At 42.8% G+C, this 19,472-nt stretch overlaps 1 protein-coding gene across 1 annotated transcript in view; it reads right to left on the bottom strand.

Moving 5' to 3' along the window:
• The window catches only part of LOC139240107 (protein unc-13 homolog B-like), an 893,314-nt gene extending 887,568 nt beyond the window's left edge, over positions 1–5,746 (bottom strand). The window contains exon 1 of the mRNA XM_070868486.1: positions 5,563–5,746. Coding sequence (XP_070724587.1) covers positions 5,563–5,584 — 22 coding nt within the window. The 5' untranslated portion in view covers positions 5,585–5,746. The remainder of the gene's footprint in view (positions 1–5,562) is intronic.
• Between the last annotated feature and the right edge of the window lie 13,726 nt (positions 5,747–19,472).

The following is a 19,472-nucleotide window of genomic DNA, read 5'->3' as shown; positions in this document are numbered from 1 at the left end:
AGGTCGGAGACAGTGCTCACAGGCAAGATGTGTGCATCATGAATGCTCCCTGAAAAATTGGCATTTACTGCCATGATTATTTGCTTGTGGTCGACAACGAGCTGTACGTTCAGGGAGTGGAATCCCTTTTGGTTACGGTACACCTGACTCCTCTAAAAGGTGCTTGCATGGCGATGTGCGTACAGTCTATTGCAACCTGGATCTTGGGGAAGTTTGCTATTCTCGAGTAACCCAAAGCCCTCTCAGTGTGTGCCTCCCTGGTCATAGGGAAGTTTACAAAGTCCATCCTGCGTGCGTAAAGGGCTTCAGTCACCTGGCGAACGTAGCAATGTATGGTGTGCTGAGGGATGCAGCAAATGTTGCCAGTTGAGACCTGAAAGGAGCCCGACACATGGAAAAAATAATGCCGCGTTAACCTTAACCTCCACGGGCAATGCGGTCCTGATGGTGCTGGTAGGCTGCAGATCTCCCTTAAAATGAGCTGGCATATCTCACTGATATCCTCTTTTCGGAAGCACAGCCTTCTAATGCACGTTGTATCGGACAGGTGCAGGTATGAGTGCTGCTCCCTGTAAATGCGTTGGGAGTAAGGCCTCCTCCTCCTCCTCAGCAGCCTGCCACCTTGTTGATTGAAGAGCATTATGTGCTCAATGAACCTTCTTCCATCTCTGTTCTGCAGCATGTGAGTAGTCAGCAATATTGACTGAGAAATTACAGGCCCCTTCCTTTAAATATTCTAAACGGTCTTCAAAATTCTTCAATTGTCCTTAAACAACCACAAATGTATTCTAAATTGACCACAATGTGTTCAGATAATGTTTAAGATTTTCAAAGACCCTTTTATATTCGTTCATAGGATGTGGGCGCTGCTGGCAAGGCCAACATTTTTTGCCCATGAGAAGGTGGTAAGCCGCATTCTTGAACCGCTGCAGTCAGTGTGGTGAAGGTACTCCCATAGTGCTGTTATACTTTCTTGTAGCAGTTTGGTACAACTGAGTGGCTTGCCAGAACACTTGAGAGGGCAGTTAAGAGTCAATCAGATTTCTGTGCTGGGTCTGGAGTCACATATAGGCCAGACTAGGCAAGGACGGCAGATTTCCTTCCCTAATATTCGTGAACCAAATGGGTTTTACAACAATCTGGTACTTTCAAAATCTCCATAACTAACACTAGCTTTTTATTCCAGATTTATTTAATTAATTGAATTTCACAGCTGCTGTGGTGGGATTTGAACTCATGTCTCCGGATCATTAGTCCAGGCCTCTGGATTACTAATCCAGTAACATAACCACTATGCGACCATACCCACCTGATCCTTCTTTATTCTAATGCTGTTTGTCTCTCCCAGTTCTCCGAGCACCTTGCATCCCCTCTCTGATGCTTTCATCCTGGTGTCCCTGCCAAACTAGTTTGAATCCTCCCCCTCAGCACTAGTTAACCTATCTAAAAAGGCAGATCCAAGTGATAGAGTCCCTTTGCACACAAATGTAACAGACGGAAATCTGGATTTAGAGGTACTATGTGTTGAGATGACAATTGCAAATCTTCTTCTACAGTTTGTTCACACTATGGTTTTAGTTGCACCTGTATGTCATGTTTTCTTCTCTTTAAAAAAAGTTCCCACCCCCCCCCAAAAAAATCATTGAACTACCACAGCTAAGGCGGTGGATAAGCAAACTGATTCCAAAACTCTGCTCTTCAGGTTTGACAATAGTAGGGCACAAAGAACAACCCACTGACTGCTCTTCCAGTCTTACTTCTCTACAGCAGCACACCTCAGATCTGTATGTAGAGGAGAGAAACAAACTTTCATCTTGCTACTCTTTGGTATTCTACATTGGTCCTACAACATGCCATATCCGCATGACACAGTATTATTCATTATAATTGGCTGTGTCAGAGTGGTACAATACTCTGATTACTCATGAACACAACTGTCCACACAGCAAGTCTCAATCTTGGCCATGTGAACACAGAATCTATATACTTCATTTTAGGACAAGAGATTAAAAACAGCAGTTAGGTTACCCAGGTTACTCTCGCTTAATTCCTGGAATATTATATGTTGCCCTTTTTTTCCATTCCCATGTGTAGTGCTTTCCATTTGCATTAAATTTCATCTGCCAACTTCTCTCCGTAACAATGGGCAATGTCAGCATGAAGCACAATTTCAATCACTTGCCTCATTGATCGATAACTGAATATTTCTCTTCAGGCCCCTGTGCCTTTGTCGCTGGAGTCCCCCAAGGATCTATCCTCAGTGCTCTCTTGTTCACCATGTAAACACAAGTTGTTGTTCTATGTAATATGCTGCCTCTTGGCGACATCATCCGTAGACATGTGTCAGTATATTATATTATATAATATATATATATACACACATACATACATACATACATATACACACACACAGATTATCATTGCTCCCCCGTCACAAACTCCATGCCCTTGCAACTGATTCTATCCCCTCACGAGCCACTGTCTCAGATTGAACCAGACTGTTCAAAGTCTTGGAACTCTATTCAATTCGGAGCGGAATTTCTTACCCTATATTCTCTTAATCACAAAGACTGCCTACGTCCACATCTGTAACAATGCCCAAGTCTGCTCTTACTTCAGCCCATCTGTTGCCAAAACCCTCATTCATGTCTTGGTCCTCTCCAGGTTTGACTATTCCAATGCTCTCTTAGCCAGCCTCTTATTCGTCACCCTCTGTAAACCCGAGCTCATCTAAATTTCCACCGTCCATATCCTTTCTTGTACCTTCCCACTTGCCCATCACCCATGTCGTCATTGACTCTCCCGTCAACCAAATTTAAAATTCTCATCTTTATGTTTAAAGCTCAATCCTCCATATATCTATATCCTCCTCCAGCTCTACAGTTGCCTCCATCCAAACTCTCAATTTTTCTGTCCGGTCTCTTGTGTGTGTGTCCCTTCCTTCGCCCCACCACTGGCAGTCTTGCCTTCAGCTGCCCAAGCTCCAAATTCTAGAATTTCTTCCCTAAATCCCTCTATTTCTCCAACTCTTAAACCCTCCGTAAACCCCACATATTTAACCTAGGTTTTGATCAACCCTCCACTTCTTTGGCTCAGTGTCATTTTTTGATTACACCTCTGAAGCATTTGGGGACATTTTTTCTACATGAAAAGGCACTATATAAATGCAAATTGTTGTTATCAGAACTTATTTCAATTGAGAACTCAGTGAAGCAATGGAAGGAAAATGATACCTTTGGAGCTTGGGTAGCAATCCGACCAAGATGGGATAAAAGTATACTTTGACAACCCTTTGGATGATACCAGCTATAGCCTCCAACACCAATCTGATACAAGTTGGCAAGTGCTGTAGGTTTTATAGAGTTATCAGTTACTGTTCAAGGCAGTCTCTAAAAAGAGAGAGTTTTACATAACTGCATGTTGCTCTGCTTCACAGCCTTTCACTCCAAGAGCCATCCACATCTTTCCCAATATTAGGAATTTAGATAAGCCTTACTAAACTTCAAAATTTGACATAGATTGGTTTAACTGCAACTAGTGCAAAGCTGGGGCAATGCCAGACCATATTTTCTCGGTTGTCTCACATCTGACGAAACATACCAAACTAAATCGCAGTTTAGCTGTAGTTATAACGATCTTGCACTGCTACAACGCTGAAACCTCTTGGTAAAGACACAACATGAGTATTATAACTGTATTACCTCTCAGGCCCGAAGGATAGCTGCTGCGAGAAGTGGAAAATTCACACTGATGTCGCAAAACCTCTACAGTTGGGCACCCAGAATAGAAAATCTCTTGACAACTCTGATTAATGATCAAAGTAAATTCTTGAGATATTGAACACCTTACGGAATTATATAATTTTATAGCGTGAAATATTTTAATACTTTTTTAAAACATAATAATCCCTGCAGTTTCAGAATTACTTAAAAAAATGCGTCGTCCACATTTCTCGTTTTGACGTCAAATTCCGGACTTAATTCGAATTCCTGGCAATGCGATATGGTCACTGACAGCTGGGAAGAAGTATCGCCCACCGCCCAAGATAGTAATATCAGCTGGAAATATTCCCCTCCGAGTGCAATTTTAGGCGCCTAATTTGGTCAGAAAGTTCAGATATGCAAAATCAAAGTCTTTAAAAATGATTTTAAATTGCGTAAAATCGGATTATAAAATAAGACATAATATTGGACTCTTTGCAGATTGTAAATTTAACAAATGGAATTGTATTTCAATTATAGTAATGAAATAGGAACTGCAGTGAAATATACCATTTAATATGATAGAGAGCACAGGCTTCCTAAAATTTTAGATGCGCCGATTCCTTATATTAGTGTTTGCTGATCTAAAACTAAAACAATTTTTCATTTACCCTTTTGAACAATCTACGATCAGATTTAATTTTGTAGAATGTGACAAAATGCCAAATAAGCGCGATTACACTCAATCATTTGAGTCTTAAATAATGTTTTTTTTTTAAAAAGATCGTGAGTTTCTACCTTCAAAGTTATCTTCATACGTTCAACGTTTGCAAATGACCAAAGCAAAGGGAACAAAAGCTATTCGAGCAAACTGAAACCTTTCTGCACGACTAAGTGGGCAGGTGAGGACCTGCACGCTGTAACATTTTAATGACTGTAAAAGTTTTCCACTAATAACAAAAGCATAGTAAACCAGAATCAGCGCCGAATGAAATGTATAGATTTAAAATCTGTTCAATCCGTTGCGTTGAAGCGAGGCTCTCATCGCACTTACAGAAGGACCTTGGGCTCGGTTCCATCGACAACTTTCTCTCTAGAAATGCTCCCGTCTGCATCACCAAACCTGAGAAAGCTTTTAATTTTGTATCACGTTGATGATGGTTTATCGTATCCGTTCAGCTGCCACAATAGCCGCCCTCCGAGAGGCTTTCAATCGACTACCATGTCGAATAGAAACAGACTTAATCATGACAACCTCACCCTGTTTGACTTTAAGTGATAACATTTTATCATATCTCATCCATGGTATGTGTTGAGATCCAAAGACGATAATTGAAATCCTAAACTAATTTTGATAGCTAAAAGATTTCAATCTGGAAGGCAACACATACTACACACACAAACCACCAAACGAAAAGTTTCACTGAGTGGCACAGGTTAGAACATGCACCAGCAGTTTGTGTGAATAATTCCAAATACAATATTCGAGCCGAGACGAGGTGGAGGAGATGTGGGAATAGACAGCTAAAGGCAGAAACTGCAACAAGTCATTTCAATACATCTGTTTAATACCGCAGAAGCAGCTGCAGCTTATGAGAAACCTGTTAGTTCTATTAAATGTTATTTATAAAAATCAAATAAAGTGATGGATGCGACAGAGGTTCTTGAAAGCAGCAACAAGTCTGATTACTTATTCAGAAAAAAGCGGCTACGAACACTTATTGTCAGAGCGATTACTGATCCGGCATACGTGCAGCTGAAGAGCCGATGACTTTGAATGAAGTGAAGGCAGGGTGGGTACCAATCGTTGCCCCAGGCCTCTCCACCCCCACCCCGCAACACACCCCTTAGCAACACTCACCTCTCACACAAAGTAGAGACATAGTACACCAAAGTCCACCTCGCCGCCTAATACCGTCGCTGAAAATGTCAGATATGCTTTTATTGGCCGAGGGGAAGTGCTCGCTCTCTGCCCAGTGTCGCCACTGACATCTCAAAGCAACTCCGGCTGGCTCGGCGCGTCCACTGACAGCCCATCGCCATGTTGATTAGTCTCTCCTTCCACAGGCGGAAGTAGCGTCTCTGTGGGGGAGGGGGCGGGATGGGTGACCGGCTTCAGCCAATGGCGCAGCGCAAGGCATTGATTGACGTCGGGTGGCCGCGCCCCATCCGACGGCTGAGCCAATGGAAGAGCAGCGAGGGTGGGGAGGAGGCGGTGTTTAGAGCGCCGCTCAGCGGGCTATTATGCTGTCAGGTGAATGACGTAAATAGAACTCAGAACCTTTCTTGTTCCCAGCGACAGGTAAGCGCTCGCTCCGCTTCATTTCCGGAGACGAGATCTGATGGGCTCAAGTCATTAAAGATTACAGCAACATGAAGTAAACTGCACAATGCAACTAAATCTGAGTTGGCCTTGTTTTTGTTTGCAGGATTAATTGTACAGTAAGCCCTCTAGGGATTTTAAATCTACAGATCTAGTACACAGAAATATATATTTGACACTTTATCTCATTTTGAAGGAGGCAGTGTGTTGCTACCTTTCGATAATTGGACTCAATTCGACTATTTTGCGAAACCCAAATAAATAAACCCAAATAACCGCTTCGGTTTTTATTGCAACAAAACAATTTGTATTTATATAGCACCTTTAACGTAGTAAAATGTCCCAAGGCGCTTCACAGGAGTATTTTCAGACAAAAAATTGACAGTAGAAATTAGGAGTCGATATGCACCAGTCAAAAGTGTTGTTCACTAATGGGTCGTCTTTTACCTACTAAAGCACAACTAAATTGCGCTCAACCACGAGTTCTCACACATTGCATAGTTTACTTTAGATAAAGTATTTAAAAATAATTAAAGTACATTTAAGTTACCGATTTGATTTCCGGTAGATACCCTTCCTTCCTCCAACTCATAAACACACGTCTTACCGAAATGTTAAGTGCATCGTACTGTAACAACACGGTGTAACCAGTTCTTAGTTGTTTTTAAATACTATAGTTTATTGGTGTTCCAATTATACATTACAGCAATACAAAAATAATCGTTTGATTAGATACCAACTTTCTGAATGGAATATAAATAAAATAAACACTTTTGAAACATACATTTATGAATATTTTAAAAATATTTCTTCAAAATTTCGGCTGACTGTTGATGAATTAGAGATTCGGTGTTGGGATCAAAACACCTCCAAATTAGCCATAGACACGTTCTGACGAAAGGCCAGCGATCTGAAACGTTAACTCTGTTTCTCTCTCCACAGAGGCTGTCTGATCTGCTGAGTATTTACATCATTTTCTGTTTTTAGTTCAGATTTACAGCATCCACGGTATTTTACTTTTGTTGTAGCCACAAACACGACTGCATTGAATCATTAAGCAAGCGACACACTGCCAAACAATCGATTAAAATATATCGCGCAAATACCAGAAATTAAATTATATATTTGCTAATACTATTATTATATATTCATCAATAACCAACAGAATTAGGTGAACTAAGATGAAAATGTGCATGTATAATGAATGCAAATCTCGATATGTTTCTTACTTGAACTTTTTGACTGACTACAGGTGATGTTTCTCGATAGGTGGTCTACCAAAAGGTTACAACCGAATTGTTCCTTTATTGCCGCAAGTGAGGTTCGGTGTCGAAAGGTCAGATAAGTTATAAGTTTCAGATTATTTCCAGCTGAATAGCTGGAATTATACATAACATTAATTAGGCCTAGTCCTTTTGTTATCGTACTGAAGAACTGCAGTTATTACTCACATACATATTAATACTCAGATGCATAAATTGATAATCCGTCCTTTTTGTCGTTTAGCTGTTCCAGCAGTTAAGAATGATGTTTGTCTATAAATGAACCAACGTTTACTGGTATAATTCCAATCTGATGGGCATATAGCGTTAATCATTCAAAGAAACCTACTTTCATATGGTTAACACGGGTTGTAGGGTGTTTACAGTTAAGATTATCAACCTTTTCTATCAGTTCGGTGTATGTGCATGCGCGTTTTATTACTAATTTTATAATCTCTGGCTGCCAGATATGGTTGGCGCCACTTGAAGAAATAGAAATGTAACAAAACTCCTCACATTAATATTGTGAATATGCATTTCTCATCCAGCAAGACTGAGAAATTGAGTATGATTCCTCCAAGTATTTCCCTATTTTTCTCACTTGTCCACATATATTCAGAATTCCCTGTAACGTGTAATTAACGGTCGGTCCCTTGTTAATTAAACAAATAAAATAGGAAAAAATAAAACCTTTATTTATCTTAAGAAAGATATAAATATAATTGAAAAAAATCTAAACATCGGACGCCTATAGTTTGAGATTCAGGGAGATGTTAATCAGTCCCGTTAATCACATTTTACTCTTAACATCGAAGTATGGCACGACAATTGTGCATCAACGTGGATCCTGACCAAAACGTGCAATATCTTCAATAGGCTTGTTTTTAAGTCTGCTATGTTACAATCATAGCAAATGACTGATTGCAGTTGCAGCCATTTATCTAAATATCGCATGCAACAAATTTCAAAGATACTAGCTGAAAACTGATCTGATTACTATTGTGTATCACATTGAAATGTGTGTGTGCACATTAGACGGGGAATAGTGCCACCTACTGCGTGTGGGAGTTACATTTCTTCCTCACAAAGCCGAAGAAATTGTTCTTAAAAAATTTACGACTTCCCAGAGCCTCTCACCGCCTGCAAGGCACACGTCGGTGTGTGATGGGATTTATCATGTTTTTTGTGAATACAACACGCCTATTGTCGAAAGGCTGTGGCATTATAATGGTGGAGACCTTGGGAGGACGCACTTTTGGCTGAAAACATTTGCAAGCACTTCAGACTTGTCTCTTGCACTCACATACTGGGTTCCAGTCTGATTGAGGATGGAGATGTTCATGGAGCCACCTCCTGTTAGCTACTTGGTTGTCTACCACTGTTCGTGACTGGATGTGGTCGGGCTATAAAGAGGTTTACTCGATGCATGTAGAGATAAGTAATGATGTTTCTGTATCAAGTTCCACTTGCCCAAAAAGGAAATTTGGGGAAAAAGGAGCTATAGCAGCAACTGGAGTAAGAAAATTGAAGTAAAGCCATTGCTAAAGGGTTAAGGCTGTTGCAAAAACTAAGAAGCCAGAAGAGCAGGAACAGTTCCTCTGAATGTGCTCTACAAGGCAGTTCCAGTAAAAAGATTGCAGATGCTTGTGTTAGACAGGCTAAAGTTGTCTAATAGGCCCAAGGTTAAGGTTGCATCAGAACTCAAGTGTCAGATCTAAGAGGTAGGTGAAATGACTGATTGTAAGGGCATGGCCTGGAACCCATCTATGAGAACAGGGGAGTTTGAGGCTGTGTGGATTAAGGAAGTAGCTGCTGCGGTCTTTTCTAAATGAAAGATACTGGTCCCAATTTTCTTCCCTCGATCTGTTTCCAGGCACAGGGCAAAAACATTTTTTCCCATTATCTCTTTCACTTGACATTCGACTGTTACTTCCGTATGTTCTTAACCCACTTAAACTTTAGATTTTTGGATGAAGCTGACCAAACCTCGCAGCATTTTATAAATTATCCTGTCCTTACGGGATGTGAAGTGTGTCAATCAGAAGTCCTCAATGACTGCTTACAACTTGCGTAAACACATTCTAATACAATCAGCAAAGTCCATTTATTCTACTTAATTAGGATTGTATGCATCTGGTTTTCAGTCAGCTTTTTTGCTCAGTTTTTAAAAAGAAAATGTAAACCAGGCAGAATTAGTCCAATTTTGATACCTGTGGCCTGGTTTTTAGGCCACACAGAGCTATAGAAATCAGGAATTATAATCACGGAAAATACGTTTCTGATTGGATCCTTAGAATTGTTATGTACACATCTGACAGGTTCATTCTGAAATATTGACATTTCGGTCATCACTGGCAGCTGCTTTCATGCTTTAATGATTGAAAATTCTGAATACAATTTAGGCCTTTCTGGCATATGATAGAATAGTCACGGTGGGTGACAAGTTATAACTCCAGTCACTTATATTTCATTTCAAAGAAATTTGAAGCTTAGCTTTGCACACATGCAAAATGAAACAGAAACTTCAAAAATTCTCAATGTTTCATTGATCAGCAGAAAGTGAGACAACAATTTGGTGAAAAAATTAATAATTTGCCAAATTTTGTCAACATGATGGATATTCGGTTAACAGGCACATACATAAACAGTAGTAGAAGTTACACTATACACCATGAACCGCAGCAATAAGTACATCAGCGAGTTTTTACTTTTATATTTAGTTGACGAATGCTAAAAATACTAAATAAATAATCTCATTCCCTTGCTTTCAGTATCTCAATGGCTACACAATGGTGGTTTAGACATAATGCAAAACAGCTAATAAAACATATGATTGGCAAACCAGCTAATAAAACACATCAACCCCGTAATTCCTGCACTCATGCTCTCATCCAGTTTTAGATTTAACAATAGATGGCAACCCTATACTTAATTCTCCCTACATAATGAAACAACAAAACCACTGTGGTGTCAAACTGCCATAATGTAGAAAAGAAAAATACAGCAATAATCGTGTTCAAAATGGAAAAGATTTGTTAATATTTGACATACTACAGATGGTTTGGAATGAGTAATGCAACGATGATATTATAAACAAGTCTAATCCAGTGTTTGTGACCAGGAAATAATACAATTTACATTAATAATTATTTTACAGTTCTAAAATAGAGAAGAAAGAGCAGAGCAAATATTGTAAACACAATTCTTTATGGCGGAGTTGTGAAATACGAAGAATATTTTCACTTGTGTCCCTCAGAATTGATCAGGTTAGTCAGCGGTGAAAATATTCTTCATACCGCACACCTTCTGATATAGTTATTCTCTGTATATTCGCCACAGCCCTACCTATCCCCCATCACTTTTAACTTCACAACTACAACTTGTGCTATCTGTGCTTTTCTGACATAAAGTAATGTATGGTGACATTGTGGTAAAATGTTGGTTATTTTTCACGTTTCAGAGTTACTGATATTAGACAGGGTTGTTGGCAGAAATAGAGAATCAAGATTGAATGCTTGCTGACAGAGGAAAAATAAGATAGTGGTTGGAAATACAGCAGCAAAGGCAGCTGCTTGGGAACAGGTGGCTTGCAGCATGGTAGGACTTAAAGGAGGAAGAAAAAATATAGGGCTAGAAATTAGCCAGCCTAACGCATGTTTTAACGGCATTTTTTCACGTTAAAATATTTTTTTGGTCTCGAAAAAAATGTAAGGACATTTTTCAAATTTGGCCACTGGTTTAACGTCGTCATTAAAAAATAACGACTGCCATTTTTACAAACCGTTTTTGTGACGTCAAAAACAACGATATCACTGTTTTTGTGAATTTGGCCAAAGCGACATTTTTAAGGACAGTGATAAATACCAAACTGAAAAAGCTTGTCTTACCTGGTCGAGTCGGATCGAAATCGGCGATAACGCCGCCATCTTGGAAAACGGAGCTCAGTTAAAGGTTTTGGAGGGAAGGCATTGTTTAGAGATTAGTGAGTTTATAATTCGTTTTTCAGGACATTTAGGGACATTTAAGGGCATTTTAAGAATGGGGCCTATTCTATCTGTGCCATATTTGGTGACTGGTATGCTATCCAGGATAATCATAGAAGAAGGCTTATTCAACAGCATTATCAGCATAATCAAAGAGGTCGCAAACATATGGGGAGGAAGCCTTACCCCCAACGAGTTACAGGGAACATCGCTTTTACCTCCACTTGACTGAGGCACTGTGCGTTAGAAGGCTGCACTTTTGAAAAGAGATGGTCATAGAGATATGCCAGCTCATAAAGGCAGACATACAGCCTACAAGCGCGAGGAGGACTGCACTGACCGTTGAGGTCAAGGTGACTTCAGGCATCAGCAGGGGACATATGTTGCATCTCACAGCACGCTATACATCGCTGCATTTGCCAGGTGACTACTGCACCGTTTGCACGTAGAAAGGTCTTCATCAATTACCAATGACCAGGGAGGCACAGAATGAGAGGGCCGCCCATTTAAAACTGAGATGACGAGGAATTTCTTCTCTCAGAGGGTTGTAAATCTGTGGAATTCGCTGCCTCAGAGAGCTGTGGAAGCTGGGTCATTGAATAAATTTAAGACAGAGATAAACAGTTTCTTAACCGATAAGAGAATAAGGGGTTATGGGGAGCAGGCAGGGAAGTAGACCTGAGTCCATGATCGGATCAGCCATGATTGTATTAAATGGTGGAGCAGGCTCGTGGGGCTGTATGGCCTACGCCTGCTCCTATTTCTTATGTTCGTATGCTAGAGGTTTTGCACGCATTGCTGGCTTCCGCAAGGTACAGGCTGCCATTGACTGTACGCATATCGCCCTGTGAGCACCTTTTGAGGTTTACTGAAACCAAAAGGGATCCCACTTGCTGAACATACAGATTTTCTGCGACCATATTCAGCGTATCATGGCAGTAAATGCACAATTTCCAGAGAGTACTCATGATAGAAACATAGAAAATAGGTGCAGGAGTAGGCCATTCGGCCCTTCGAGCCTGCACCACCATTCAATAAGATCATGGCTGATCATTCACCTCAGTACCCATTTCCTGCTTTCTCTCCATACCTCTTGATCCCTTTAGCCATAAGTGTTGTGTATCTGTAAAGCATGCACGCCCATGTTCCGCCACCAGGGAGTGCATCCCCTGAAGTCCCAAGGGATCCCAGTATCCCTTGGGAGCACTCTATATAAGCCGGCCACTAAGGCTTGTTCCTCACTCTGGAGTGTCTTAATAAAAACTGAGGTCACTGTTACTTTAACCTCCCTGTGTGCAGTCTCATCTGTGTGAGGAACACAATAACTGGCGACGAGTATACGAATCCAACGCAAAGATGCAGCAAATTGTGGGCATCTTGGAGAAGTTCTCGGAGGGTGAGGACTGGGAAGCCTATGTCGAATAGCTAGACCAGTACTTTGTAGCCAACGAGCTGGACGGAGAAGGAAGCGCTGCAAAAAGGAGAGCGGTCCTCCTCACGGTCTGCAGGGCACCGATCTATAGCCTCATGAAGAATCTTCTGGCTCCGGTGAAACCCACAGATAAGTCATATGAGGAGCTGTGTACACTGGTTCGGGAGCATCTTAAACCGAGGGAGAGCGTGCTGATGGCGAGGTATCGGTTCTACACGTTCCAACGATCTGAAGGTCAGGAAGTGGCGAGCTACGTCGCCGAGCTAAGGCGACTTGCAGGACAATGTGAGTTTGATGGCTACCTGGAGCAAATGCTCAGAGACTTTTTGTACTGGGCATTGGCCACGAGACTATTGTGTTCCTAACACAGATGAGGCTGCACACAGGGAGGTTAAAGTAACAGTGATCTCAGTCTTTAAAAAGACACTCCAGAGTGAGGAACAGGCCTTAGGGGCCTGCTTATATACAGTGCTCCCAAGGGATGCTGAGATCCCTTGGGACTTCAGGGGATGAGCTCCCTGGTGGCGGAACATGGGAGTGCATGCTTTACAGATACACAACATAATTTCTCCCGCAAAGTCAAAGTGAAAACTATTTACAAGGTGAGGCGGTCGGGAGCCTTTCTTTCCCTGGTGGACCGCCTCGATACAAATGTCTGTTCTGATGTCTTGGCTGTGCCCTCACTGGGCTAGCATGTTGTTGGCCCTGCAGGGCTGCTAGGTGAGCCTGGCCTTGCTGGGCTGTTGGGTGTGATGGGTTTGATTTCTTGGTCCGGCGTGGTGTCGTTGATCCTTTGGGTGTGTGTTGTGGGCTCGAAAAAGGTGGTGCCTGCTGTGGGTTGTTCAGAGCAGTCTGTGAACCGCAGCCTCGTTTGGTCCAGGTGCGTTCTGCAAATTTGTCCATTGTCTAGTTTGACGACAAACACCCTACTCCCTTCTTTAGCTATCACCATGCCCGCGATCCACTTGGGACCATGTCCATAGTTTAGCACATACACAGGGTCATTGAGATCAATTTCCCGTGACACAGTGGCACAACCATCATTTACATTTTGTTGCTGCCGCCTGCTCTCTATCTAATCATGCAGGTTGGGGTGAACCAGCGAGAGTCTGGTTTTAAGTGTCCTTTTCATGAGTAGCTCAGCCGGGGACACCCCTGTGAGCTAGTGGGGTCTCGTGCGGTAGCGGAGCAGTACTCAGGGCAGGCGGATTTGGAGTGAGCCTTCTGTGACTCGTTTAAGGCTCTGTTTGATTGTTTGTACTGCCCTCTCTGCCTGCCCATTGGAGGCTGGTTTAAACAGGGCCGAGGTGACATGCTTGATCCCATTGCGGGTCATGAATTCTTTAAATTCAGCACTGGTGAAACATGGCCCACTGTCACTGACCAATATGTCAGGCAGGCTGTGGGTGGCAAACATGGCCCTCAGGCTTTCAATGGTGGCGGTGGTGGTGCTTCCCGACATTATTTCACATTCAATCCATTTCTATGTTTCTATGCTTCTATGCATGATCAGGTAGAGAGCAAGAGGCAGCAACAAAATGTAAACGATGGTCGCGCCACTGTGTCACGGGAAATTGCTCTGAATGACCCTGTGTATGTGCTAAACTATGGACATGGTCCCAAGTGGATCGCGGGCACGGTGATAGCTAAAGAAGGGAGTAGGGTGTTTGTAGTCAAACTAGACAATGGACAAATTTGCAGAAAGCACCTGAACCAAACGAGGCTGCGGTTCACAGACTGCCCTGAACAACCCACAGCAGACACCACCTTTTTCGAGCCCACAACACACACGCAAAGGATCAATGACCCCACGCCGGACCAGGAAATCGAACCCATCACGCCCAACAGCCCAGGAAGCCAGACTCACCCAGCAGCACTGCAGGGCCAACAACACGCCAGCCCAGCGAGGGCACAGCCAAGACACCAGAACAGACATTTGTATCGAGACGGTCCACCAGGGAAAGAAAGGCTCCAGACCGCCTCACCTTGTAAATAGTTTTCACTTTGACTTTGGGAGGGGGAGTGATGTAGTGTATCTGTAAAGCATGCACTCCCATGTTCCGACACCAGGAAGTGCATCCCCTGAAGTACCAAGGGATCCCAGCATCCCTTGGGAGCACTGTATATAAGCCGGCCCCTAAGGCCTGTTCCTCACTCTGGAGTGTCTTAATAAAGACTGAGGTCACTGTTACTTTAACATGTGTGCAGTCTCATCTGTGTTAGGATCACAATAATAAGGGCCATATCGAACTCCCTCTTGAATATGTCCAATGAACTGGCATCAACAACTCTCTGCGGTAGGGAATTCCACAGGTTAACAACAGGTTAACAACTCTCTGAGTGAAGAAGTTTTTCCTCATCTCAGTGCCAAATGGCTTATCCTTAGACTGTGTTCCCTGGTTCTGGACTTCCCCAACATCAGGAGCATTCTTCCTGCATCTAACCTGTCCAGTCCCATCAGAATTTTATATGTTTCTCGAAGATCCCCTCTCATCCTTGTAAACTCCAGTGAATACAGGCCCAGTCGATCATATGTCAGTCCTGCCATCCCAGGAATCAGTCTGGTGAACCTTCGCTGCACTCCCTCAATAGCAAGAATGTCCTTCCTCAGATTAGGAGACCAAAACTGAACACAATATTCCAGGTGAGGCCTCACCAAGGCCCTGTACAACTGCAGTAAGACCTCCCTGCTCCTATACTCATCCCCTAGCTAGGAAGGCCAATATACCATTTGCCTTCTTCACCGCCTGCTGTACCTGCATGCCAACTTTAAATGACTGATGTACCATGACACCTAGATCTTGTTACACCTCCCCTTTTCCTAATCTGCCACCATTCAGATAATATTCTGCCTTCGTGTTTTTGCCAGCAAAGTGGATAACCTCACATTTATCCACATTATACTGCATCTGCCATGCATTTCACCTAACCTGTCCAAGTCACCCTGCAGCCTTTTAGCATCCTCCTCGCAGCTCACACCGCCACCCAGCTTAGTGTCATCTGCAAACTTTGAGATATTACACTCAATTCCTTCATCTAAATCCTTAATGTATATTGTAAATAACTGGGGTCCCAGCACTGAGTCCTGCGCCACCCCACTGGTCACTGCCTGCCATTCTGAAAAGGACCCGTTTATCCTGACTCTCTGCTTCCTGTTTGCCAACCAGTTCTCTATCCACGTCAATACATTACCCCCAATACCATGTGCTTTAATTTTGCACACCAATCTCTTGTGTGGGACCTTGTCAAAAGTCTTTTGAAAGTCCAAATACACCACATCCACTGATTCTCCCTTGTCCATTCTACCAGTTACATCCTCAAAAAATTCTAGAAGATTTGTCAAGCATGATATCCCTTTCATAAATCCATGCTGACTTGGACAGATCCTGTCACTGTTTTCCAAATGCACTGCTATTTCATCTTTAATAATTGATTCCAACATTTTCTCCACTACTGATGACAGGCTAACCGGTCGATAATTACGCGTTTTCTCTCTCCCTCCACTATTAAAAAGTGGTGTTACAGTCGCTACTGTCCATAGGAACTGATTCAGAGTCGATAGACTGTTGGAAAATGATCACCAATGCATCCACTATTTCTAGGGCCACTTCTAGGACCAATTGAACAAGTACTTTGGTTCGGTATTCACTAAGGAGGACACTAACAACCTTCCGGATATAAAAGGGCTCAGAGGGTCTAGTAAGGAGGAGGATATGAGGGAAATCCTTATTAGTCGGGAAATTGTGTTGGGGAAATTGATGGGATTGAAGGCCGACAAATCCTCAGGGCCTGATGGACTGCATCCCAGAGTACTTAAGGAGGTGGCCTTGGAAATAGCGGATGCATTGACAGTCATTTTCCAACATTCCATTGACTCTGGATCAGTTCCTATTGAGTGGAGGGTAGCCAATGTAACCCCACTTTTTAAAAAAGGAGGGAGAGAGAAAACAGGGAATTATAGACCGGCTAGCCTGACATCGGTAGTGGGTAAGATGATGGAATCAATTATTAAGGATGTCATAGCAGCGCATTTGGAAAGAGGTGACATGATAGGTCCAAGTCAGCATGGATTTGTGAAAGGGAAATCATGCTTGACAAATCTTCTGGAATTTTTTGAGGATGTTTCCAGTAGAGTGGACAAGGGAGAACCAGTTGATGTGGTATATTTGGACTTTCAGAAGGCTTTCGACAAGGTCCCACACAAGAGATTAATGTGCAAAGTTAAAGCACATGGGATTGGGGGTAGTGTGCTGACATGGATTGAGAACTGGTTGTCAGACAGGAAGCAAAGAGTAGGAGTAAATGGGTACTTTTCAGAATGGCAGGCAGTGACTAGTGGGGTACCGCAAGGTTCTGTGCTGGGGCCGCAGCTGTTTACATTGTACATTAATGATTTAGACGAGGGGATTAAATGTAGTATCTCCAAATTTGCGGATGACACTAAGTTGGGTGGCAGTGTGAGCTGCGAGGAGGATGCTATGAGGCTGCAGAGCGACTTTAATAGGTTAGGTGAGTGGGCAAATGCATGGCAGATGAAGTATAATGTGGATAAATGTGAGGTTATCCACTTTGGTGGTAAAAACAGAGAGACAGACTATTATCTGAATGGTGACAGATTAGGAAAAGGGGAGGTGCAACGAGACCTGGGTGTCATGGTACATCAGTCATTGAAGGTTGGCATGCAGGTACAGCAGGTGGTTAAGAAAGCAAATGGCATGTTGGCCTTCATAGCGAGGGGATTTGAGTACAGGGGCAGGGAGGTGTTGCTACAGTTGTACAGGGCCTTGGTGAGGCCACACCTGGAGTATTGTGTACAGTTTTGGTCTCCTAACCTGAGGAAGGACATTCTTGCTATTGAGGGAGTGCAGCAAAGGTTCACCAGACTGATTCCCGGGATGGCGGCACTGACCTATCAAGAAAGATTGGATCAACTGGGCTTGTATTCACTGGAGTTCAGAAGAATGAGAGGGGATCTCATAGAAACGTTTAAAATTCTGATGGGTTCAGACAGGTTAGATGCAGGAAGAATGTTCTCAATGTTGGGGAAGTCCAGAACCAGGGGTCACAGTCTAAGGATAAGGGGTAAGCCATTTAGGACCGAGATGAGGAGAAACGTCTTCACCCAGAGAGTGGTGAACCTGTGGAATTCTCTACCACAGAAAGTTGTTGAGGCCAATTCACTAAATATATTCAAAAAGGAGTTAGATGAAGTCCTTACTACTAGGGGGATCAAGGGGTATGGCGAGAAAGCAGGAATGGGGTACTGAAGTTGCATGTTCAGCCATGAACTCATCGAATGGCGGTGCAGGCTAGAAGGGCCGAATGGCCTACTCCTGCACCTATTTTCTATGTTTCTATGTTTCTATGTTTCCTTAAGTACTATGGGATGCACACTATCAGGCCCTGGGGATTTATGGGCCTTCAATCCCATCAATTTCCCTAACACAATTTCCTGCCTAATAGGATTTCCTTCAGTTCCTCCTTCTCACTAGACCCTCGGTCCCCTAGTATTTCCAGAAGGTTATTTGTTTCTTCCTTAGTGAAGACAGAACCAAAGTATTTGTTCAACTGGTCTGCCATTTCTTTGTTCCCCATTATAAATTCACCTGAATCTGACTGCAAGGGACCTACGTTTGTCTTCACTAATCTTTTTCTCTTCACATATCTATAGAAGCTTTTGCAGTCAGTTTTTATGTTCCTGGCAAGCTTCCTCTCATACTTTGTTTTTCCCCTCTTATTTTGACCCTTTGTCCTCCTCTGCTGAATTCTAAATTTCTTCCAGTCATCAGGTTTGCTGCTTTTTCTGGCCAATTTATATGCCTACTCCTTGGATTTAACACTATCCTTAATTTCCCTTGTTAGCCATGGTTGAGCCACCTTCCCCATTTTATTTTTACTCCAGACAGGGATGTACAATTGTTGAAGTTCTTCCATGTGATCGTTAAATGTTTGGTATTGCCTATCCACCGTCAACCCTTTAAGTATCATTTGCCAGTCTATTCTAGCCAATTCACGTCTCATACCATCAAAGTTACCTTTCCTTAATTTCAGGACCCTAGTCTCTGAATTAACTGTGTCATTCTCCATCTTAATAAAGACTTCTACCATATTATGGTCACTCTTCCCCAAGGCGCCTCGCACAACAAGATTGCTAATTACACATCCTTTCTCATTGCACATCTAGGATGGACAGCCCTCTAGTTGGTTCCTCGACATATTGGTCTCGAAAACCATCTTTAATTCACTCCAGGAAATCCTCCTCCACCATATTGCTACCAGTTTGGTTAGCACAATCTATATGTAGATTAAAGTCGCCCATGATAACTGCTGTACCTTTATTGCACACATCCCTAATTTCTTGTTTGATGCTGTCCCCAACCTCACTACTACTGTTTGGTGGCCTGTACACAACTCCCACTAGCGTTTTCTGCCCTTTGGTATTCCACAGCTCCACCCATACAGATTCCACATCATCCAAGCTGATGTCTTTCCTTACTATTGCGTTAATTTCCGCTTTAACCAGCAATGCCACCCCACCTCCTTTCCCTTTCTGTCTTTCCTTCTTGAATGTTTAATACTCCTGGATGTTGGGTTCCCAGCCTTGGAGCCATGACTCCGTGATGCCAATGATGCTTTCATCTTGTGTGAGAGCACTGTCTCACAGCTGTTTGAGGAGTAGCCAGAAGGCCAGAGCTGGATGCTGCGGGACAAAGGTTACGGGCTCGCCACCTGGCTCACGATCCCCCTCCACAAAACGTAGACAGAAGGTTA

This window comes from Pristiophorus japonicus, chromosome 2 (genome assembly GCF_044704955.1).
Source record: "Pristiophorus japonicus isolate sPriJap1 chromosome 2, sPriJap1.hap1, whole genome shotgun sequence".
Taxonomy (NCBI): domain Eukaryota; kingdom Metazoa; phylum Chordata; class Chondrichthyes; family Pristiophoridae; genus Pristiophorus; species Pristiophorus japonicus.
The sequence above is the reverse complement of the archived record's forward strand: the minus strand, read 5'-3'. Positions and strand labels throughout refer to the sequence as shown.